General features: G+C 46.4%; 3 protein-coding genes across 3 annotated transcripts; 2 read left to right on the top strand and 1 right to left on the bottom strand.

Annotated features, from left to right (window-relative positions):
* Positions 1-567, top strand: HD556DRAFT_1239970 (uncharacterized protein; the record flags this gene model as incomplete). The annotated part of the gene is made up of 1 exon (XM_041298081.1): positions 1-567. A coding segment is annotated over one exon (567 nt), but the record flags the coding sequence as incomplete, so codon positions are not given.
* A 1041-nt stretch (positions 568-1608) lies between these two features.
* HD556DRAFT_1309632 (uncharacterized protein) lies at positions 1609-3877 on the bottom strand (the record flags this gene model as incomplete). The annotated part of the gene is made up of 7 exons (XM_041300311.1): positions 1609-1619; positions 1723-1816; positions 2136-2338; positions 2381-2675; positions 2723-3346; positions 3407-3555; positions 3613-3877. 7 exons carry the CDS (start codon positions 3875-3877, stop codon positions 1609-1611), a joined length of 1641 nt encoding a protein of 546 aa, XP_041158787.1.
* A 2662-nt stretch (positions 3878-6539) lies between these two features.
* HD556DRAFT_1482927 (uncharacterized protein) lies at positions 6540-8470 on the top strand (the record flags this gene model as incomplete). The annotated part of the gene is made up of 8 exons (XM_041308662.1): positions 6540-6677; positions 6739-7149; positions 7182-7260; positions 7283-7449; positions 7499-7600; positions 7650-7792; positions 7972-8102; positions 8163-8470. The coding sequence occupies 8 exons, from the start codon at positions 6540-6542 to the stop codon at positions 8468-8470; spliced, it is 1479 nt and encodes a 492-aa protein (XP_041158788.1).
* Positions 8471-8624: the final 154 nt, after the last annotated feature.

An 8624-nucleotide genomic window follows, 5' to 3' on the forward strand; every position in this document is an offset into this window, starting at 1 on the left:
TTCCATTGTTTGACTTGCAGTGGAGATCAGACATTCTGTCATTCTTATATTGTTTATGCTTACCAGTTTTTGCCCTTTCACAAGGTTCAAGAGTGGATTGGGAAATGCTTCAACAACACATCACTTGAAGAATTGGGTTTTATCTGGCATATGGGCCATGGGGAACAACCATGTCCATTTTCTGACAACATGCATATATGGGAGAATATTCCAATGGACGCAGAGGCCAATTTCCCACCGATGGAGATAGTTCATGGTCCAACTATACCAACCAAGTTGACCATTGTACATTCCACTGGAGTGTTTTTGTATAATATTGTCTGGTGTAGCTGTCCTGGGGTCAATTGTCAGCAGCATTTGCAATTGCTGAAAGCTAAATTATTTCCAGCAAGTACCATTCGACCACAGACTGCCTTTACTTTTGATGTCTTAAATCATTTTCTAATTGATGCACTAGAGTGCAAGACTTCGGTATTCAGCTTTTTTGAGAAAATCTGTCGCATGACCAATAACTGTTTCCCAGATACTGTTCCTGTAAGTCTTATAAGTCTTCTTGGTGACAGTTAAACTAACAGCACTAATTTTTTTTCTAGAATAGATGTCGAGAACTCATGAGAGTGTCTGGCCTGTGGAGAGACTTGATGAGTTGAAAATGGTTTAGGTTTGCCCATAATGATGAGCAGAAACTGGACAAGAACGATCTGGCTTGGTTTTGCCCTGCTTGTCCACAGCCTGGGATTAACCTACCTCCTGACTGGCAAGCCAGATATGAAAGGCAAGTTATTTATCCATAGTCTCATTCTAAGGAGAGGCAGCTTAATTTCTCTAGCATACTTGAGAATATCATACTCAGTGGCTAGTCCTACACTGCAGAGTGTCCGTGTCAAAGTGTGTGACTGGTAAAAGTGCTGCCGCCCACATGATGCCTTTTTCCGTAGCCAATTGATGGTATGAACCGCATTCTATGAAAATTGACTCAGAATGCAACTCGGATTTTTACGTCGAGATACCAGAACCACAGTAGCACCATATTTCGCTGCCCACAGGAATTCTGGTTTACCACGGAGGCGGTTGCCATCAGATTGCTGTTCTCCATCTGGAGATGAGTATATCACCAGCCTCCAGGTTTCCCGGCTGTGTCCAACACTTCGTAGAAAATATTCTGTGAAGTGACACAATAGTTGGTTACAACTGGGCCCAAAAGGCCACAATTGAGCGCAATGCAGATGGATTTGAGGATGAAAGCACCCAGTTAGTATTGTGTTTCAGGTACACATGCATGCATTTTATTCGGGTCGCAGGATGGTTTGGGAATTTGAATGCCGGAACAAAAGTGTTTGGCCGGTATAATACCTGGCTGCCACCTACATACAACTACATATGATATCTTCCCTGCTAGCATGCTGGGTCATCAAACATTACTTCTGAGTCCACCCTCCAGGTATGATGTGAGATGATATCGGATAAATATGCAGAGATGCCATCCCGCAAGAATCCCGGTCATTTGCGCAACTAGGAGGGTGCACTCATTGTGTGGCTTGCTGCCGCATGAATGGTAATCCCAATGCACATCCCGGTAGAATAAATGTAAATACAATTTGTGTAAGCTCATATACCCACTGTTAGTCAAAATAAAGTAGTACTATTATTTAACACAGATTTACATGTCAGAGGGATGCACTGTACGGATGTCGAGTGGCCTCCGGATTTATACCGACACACAACCATCATCAGAGGTGCATTCACTGAACCCGCAATATTTAAAATCAATATCACCGAACATCGGATCGACATGAAGGAAAGCGCCTGTTTGTAACTATTCAGAATGAAATGATAAATGACAATGGCTCCATTATATACACAATTTGCGTGGACTCAATAAATTGAACACTGATACACAAGCAGCACCAGGCTGAACATGCAATAATATAATAGTACAAAGTCATCTGGAGCATCTATCGTACATGAAGGGAATCCATCGGATGCATTTTATGCAGCTAGTCAGTGTTTGAAGTCATTCCGAAATTTTCTATCTATCCTAGGGATTCCAAAGATCTCCACCGTGCATCGGATTCATTAAGCCGTTGCTCTAATCCGTCCAACCTCTTAAGCAGCTTTGTCTCCATCGAACCCACCCTCACCTCCAATGCATCCACCCGCTCATTGGCGGCGAGGAGATCCAATCTCCTGCCGAGGTCCTGGATGCCCTGTAAGATTTCTCTTGCAGTGGGCTCTGGTTCCAGCAGGTTGGTGGGCACAAGCGATTGCGCATCTTCTGGTTGCATTTGAGCCCTACCCGGAAGGACATCAAGCGGCTTTTTCTCTTCCTCTGGAGAATCTACATGAGCTCAACTCGTTCTGAGGAGACGGGAAGACATACCTTTATGTTGAACAATGCTCTGTTGCGAGCGAGACTGACACATCACGAGTGCTTTAGAGACAGCTCGGGATTTTGAAGCCTTTGGTTGTGCGGGCGGGTCAGAGGATGCTTTTGCTGCCTTCGCTTGCAACCTCTGCCGGACACCAACACTGTCAATAGCACAAGTGATCTTCATGCTGTCACAATTTGCGCAGGCGAGGCACATGTATCCAAATTTCTTGTCGGGGAGGACAAGGCAGGCAATGTCCAATTTGGCACATTTGTCGCACTGCCAGGGGTGATAGCGAACAGAATGCTGTAATTTTTTTAGCTTGTGTTCAACACCATGCAGAAAAGTCATACCTTCCATGGTGTAGCAATATCATCATCTGAACCCCATTCCTTCTTGGAAATGGATTTTGATGAGATCTTCCTTTTCTTGACTGGCTCTTTAGACGGGGAAGGCAATTTGGTCTTGGCTACCACGACCATGGCATCTGTATCTTCTTCTGCAGCCTTTCTCTTCTTAGTGCCCGCCATGAAGAGGTTGAATTTTGCTGGCGGAGCCGTGGCAGTGTTGATTGGAATGGGAGGGTCCTCGGCCTTTTCCTTCCCAAGGTCCGATGATACATTCGGTTCCGGTTCCGGCCCAGCAAGGATATCTGAATCCTTGAGGGATGGCGTGGATGGCGAGGCCAATTGTGTTGATGGTGGGACAATGGCGGTTGCCATTGCGAGGACAGCAGTGGGATTGGCAGTTTCTGTGGTGGCGATGACAAGATCATCGAGTGAGGACGGTGGGAGATAATCCACGGTCTTATCAAAGCGTGGGTGGCTCTTGATGCGCAGGTCGTCGTCTGTAACAGAGGTCTCAGGGACACTCTTGAAGGCGCCGCCCCTTGAGTTCTCTCTCACAACAGCAGCAAAAGAAAGCAGCTGCAGTGAGAATGATGTGGTGTTCCCGCCATACAATTTCAAGTCCTTGGCCTGTGTTAAATGTATCAGTTTCACCCAGACAAAAATAAGGGCAAGATCAGAAAGACTTACCATGCACTGAGCGATCTCATCTGATAGCCTTAAGGCCTCAGGATTGCCCTCCTTTACCTTGATGCAATGCTTCATGAGCGATTGCAGGGTGGCCAATGTGATATTCAAGGCATGGTTAGCTTGTGCAGGAGGTATGGTCATGATTCTTTCTGGAAGAAAAAGTATGGTAGTGACGAATGTAATGAATGCGGTGGAGGAAAGCTGACTTTGTGAAATTCTGACAAGTCTTGATTTCCGTGGATGTGGTTGTGGGTATTTCTTGAAATTTGTGGTTTGTGGATGCAAAAATGTGGACCGGGAGTAACAGTATTGTGTCCAAGAGTGGTTCCACAATTGTTCCATGCATTTGTGCCCAAGAATCCGTCCACCAACAGTTGGGATGGACAGTTTGCAATGCACCACTGGCGAAGCAATGAGCAATAATAGCATGTGGAACAGAGGTAACAGCAGTTTATCTACGAGCAGTTGCATTATTGTCATACGAGCCTTTCAATTGTGAATTTATCTATCCGACTCTGCAATTTTGCCCGGCAGTTACAAATATCCAAGGTTTGATTCTCAGCAGGGCGTGTCCTCATCTTTATAATACCTATACTAAGTGTTATCCGCATCTCTTAGATGGTAATGCCCGCTGTAATCCATGTAACAGTGCCGCGTGATGTATTCCCTCCCAAACAGCCAGCTCTGATGGCCTCTGTGTTAATGCTACAGAAGGTGAATAAGTATAATCCGGTGGATTGTTTAGGTAGCAGAGACTTTACTTTCTATAACTGTGCCTCGATCATCTCCGCGGCAGGTTGATTGGCGACTCAACATAAGCTAGCTCTTCTGTCATGTACTTTCCTTTGCTTCACCAACTCTGAATCGTCGGCCTCATTCAGTTTGTCAAAGACGGTGATGCGTAGACATCTCCCTTGTAGAGGGACAGATCCCGATATGATATTTGGAGGCACCCGCAATGTCTTGGTGACTTCTCCGTCGATCACAGCTGCCTCCGCGATAGAGCTTGATGCCTACCAAACATGCACATGCCAGATGCCGATTCCTGTTATGATGTCGAAGTACAGGCCCATGGTCACACGAAGCCAGAAATGCTTATATATCTGACTTCCGGTGCTTGCATCTAGTTATTAATGAGCCACTTCCACACTATTCCTGAAATTCAGTGTTGTCTTATTACTCTTGCTGATGATCTTCCTGAATATTTGCGATGATCAGCAAACAGTGCATTTGAACTGCATCCTCAGGTGGGCAGGTGCCAGAAGTGGGTCACACCGAAAAGTGTTATTGAGCATTACTGTATCACCAATATCGCCATTACATATCATAAGTAAATGTCATTGGTAAGTATTGTGCAAGTCAGAGCGACTTATGGAGATCATCCCCGAAGTCGTTCACTGGACCGCAGGGTGGATCAACTGCCTGGCTTCCTTGAACGCATTGAGTTGGAACGCACTACTCAAAGATAATGAACGCGCAGTATCATGAGCTAACATGACCAGCATATTTATCCGGAAACACTCACATGCGGATGATAATGTCGGGTCGATCACAAATGGTTAGGTCAGCTTGACTTCGGGCATGGTTATTGGGGCGGGAGCTATGATATGATTAGCGAGACAAACAGAATGTGAGCAACATACTTGCGCCCTGAAGATGATGTGATGTCAATAATAATTGGTCCATACAACATAGTCTTCCGATCCTTGTCTGGATCCTTGTCACTGGGCACAGCATTGGTGTTTGTCGATTTGTCCGATCCACAATCGTAACAGTCGTCATGTGAGGTGCTCAAGGTGACCCTGATATGAGCAGAACTATCTTCACTCCGATTCTCCCATTCACAGTGTTTTTGGATATTGTTGGCATTTGTCATTGCGGCAAAGTTATGGGCATATGTATAATAACCCTATCCAGAATTGTAGGACCGTCCTCACCTCCCAGAATGTGGTCATTTTACATCGGCTCCTCCCATGTACACTCGCATGTCTTTCTTTTCTCTCGCAGATGGGCCCGAAGCCAAATGTTCAGCATCCATAGGATCATCCTACCCGCTGTCACAAGGATCCGATGGCCCGGTGATATCATTTGTTTCTCTAGAGCTAGTTAGTTCTATCCGAGTTATTTGCGAGGTGCTTACCTCCATTTGGCTGTAAATCTTCATGTTTAAGGTTAAACGGTCCTACGAAGCCGATGCCGCCCTCCTCTGAGATTTCAATGTCAGAAAATGGTCCAGCATTTGCATATCCCGTGACTGATGAAGCAGCCATTGCTGTGAAGTCATGTCCGTGAACATGTCAAGGGCAATGATATCTGTATGAATTGATTAGAATGCATCAAGGGTAGGCCGAAACCATACACACAGCCACATGCGTGACCTTGTCAAATTCTTTGTTGAAGCATGACACCCTGCCATACCAGGTGCACTCAGCAAGATTTGTTGAGTCAGGGATTACAGACTCATGTCTTTGTTTGCCAGAGGATTGTTTGTCTGCTCATGACTCGGCCGCACGTCCCCCTATTTATATCCTGCATGGGAGTTCCTAGCATGCCTGGATTGGAAAAGTCTCGGGCAGACTTACATTTGAATCTCTGCATTACTAACTGCTTGGGTGGAATGCGAGATTCTAACGGCACTCATCCACGCAACCAGGCAAGGAGACATCAAATGCCCATTGAGCTGTATCCAACGACTCAGTGTTTGTGCAACTGTTGGAGTCGGCAAAGTGTCATAGCGACTATGGCAATTAGGACGCCTGTAAGAAGCATTTGCCACCGAGTCACTGGAATCTGAACACATGGGCACAGTCAAACAAACATGTTTGCCTACCATGAATGTTTAGTTTGAAATAAAAGTCGGGGAACACTTACCGCTCGCAAAGGTATGCTTCGATCATTGGACCACCCGGCCGCGGCAACCAAATGCATGAGACAACGATCGCCGAAGAAGTTGTATTATGTTATAGTTTTAACTTGACCGTGATGAGCCAGACTACCAAGTTGCCATAATGGCCATGCGTTCGCGGAAAGACCCATGCCCGACTTATTGGTATAAATCCCGAGACTTTATAAAAGTCATCGAACCCATCTTTTTTCATCATCAGTTACTCACTACATTTTGTATATACTGATGATGACACCTTTGGAAATGGCAAACGAAGCCCTCAACTCCACGCTTGAGGCTGTACAACCGCTGATGAAGCGCTGTATGAAATTGAAGGAAAGTGACCCAACCGCGTTGATATTCTCCGATGAGATTGCCAGACGGGTGGTAAGCCTCGCTGCCTACGATTGTAAATGTATTTTTGGATAACCAACTCAATTTGGCACAGGCAAAAGATTTGAAGCTTTATGGGGGCGCCGCCACATCGTTCTCCCCTCAGCTGCTGTCTTGCGCAGCCGTAGTACGGCAGCATTCAAAAGCTGGGGCATTTGTATCATTGCCCAACTGGAACTCCATGGTCGACAACGACCCATGTATTAGGACACACCCATGGTTCCACAAGACTGTAGGCTATTGTCCTCCCCCCCGCACATATCCCAACGAAGAACCGGAACTCAGCATGTCGTCATCCACTGTCCTGGTGGAGCCGCATTCAACTAGAGGGACCCTCATAGATATAATCCCAGCATGTACACCTGAACAACTCATGGCATCAAAGGCCCCAGATCTCATTCAGTCGCTCCATGTTGTCCCAGAGGCACAACCAAGCATATCTGAGTTGCCATCTCCTGCTGCACCGGTTGCGGAACTGATCATATCAGGCATATGAAGCACTGCAACCCGCATGCTCATACTGGAACCACCGCCCCCATGTTCCGTTTCAATCACTCCCGTGACAGTCAGATGAAATGTTCGTGGAAATATAAGAACAGTATGGCAGGGCAACACACCGACTGGCGGGCCGCAGAAAAGGAAGCTGGAAACCGACGACAGCGATCCCGAACCAAATTTGGTATCCCGGAAGCCGGTTCAGAAACAAAAGAGAACATTTACGTCGGATGAAGAGGGGAAAGGCACCACCGATACCATTCATGTGAAGGTGACATTCAGAGCATTACTTTCTTAGTTGCCAATGTAAGTTAATACAGCAGAGGGCGTTGTCGGTGAAAGCCTGCAATGCTGTGGCTTGGACAAACACACCACCATTCGAATATGTGGATGAGAGAGGTTTTTGGGATGCAGAATCCAGGGTGAGTCGCATATGTCGCTGGAGTTACCATCTCACTTGGGTTTATCCAGCCGGCCGGATGGGGTCTAGATGCCACAGTTGCTACGGCGGCAGAGGTAGGCAGGCAATCGAATTTGATTACATATTGCCTCACCTATTCCAGCATTCTGTTTGCTATCATCCCCGGAAATGCGACAAATGCATCAAAATGGATGTGTGATGCATTGTTTTGCCTGACAAGAAGTTCGGGTGTACCAGACTGGCCTGTGCAAACTGCAATGAGATGAAGATTACCTGCACCATCGACGGGGTTGGTATCCGGCAGAGGCTGCAAGCAAAGGCGCAGAAAGCTGTGATCAAAATCGGCATAAATACATAATTCAAACGTTCCAGGACTTATGCACCCAAGTCACGCACTGCTGTCAAAACACATGTTGTATCAGCTCCTCCGAAGACAGCTAAACTGTCTGGACATTTGTCCTCCCTTGCCCTGCAGAAAGTTATGTTTGAGAACCCACCGATTGGTAAGCTCATTCATCATATCCTGCGGAGATGCTCATTGATGATTTTGACAACATATTCAGAGGTTCAGCAAGAACCTCAGGGCGTGATGCCGGATGATCCGAACATGCAGGCATCGTGTAATATACAGTCATTCAGATCTCTACAACTCCCACCGGTCGACATGCCAGCACATGTCATACCATCTGTGGCCACATATTACAGTGACCTATCTCCGTATAATACGAGGGAACGGACATGCATAATATCCCGTATGATACGGGCCAGCGGACCATGGGCCCATGATAAAAATATCCTCGACTATGACGGATGGGCCGGGAGGCAAATTATTCCCGATGGAGACGGGTGGGCCCATGCAGGGAATATATAGAGTAGATGAGTGGGCCGATGTACATGAATATTAGGTAGACGGGTGGGCCGAGGTAGTTGGATATTATGCAGATGGGTGTATTAAGGTAGATGTGTATGAGATAGATGGGTAGGTACTTGTTATCACATTCACGGGTGGGCCCAGACACATATTA

The sequence above is a fragment of the Suillus plorans genome (assembly GCF_016647745.1).
Source record: "Suillus plorans strain S12 chromosome Unknown HD556scaffold_39, whole genome shotgun sequence".
NCBI lineage: Eukaryota > Fungi > Basidiomycota > Agaricomycetes > Boletales > Suillaceae > Suillus > Suillus plorans.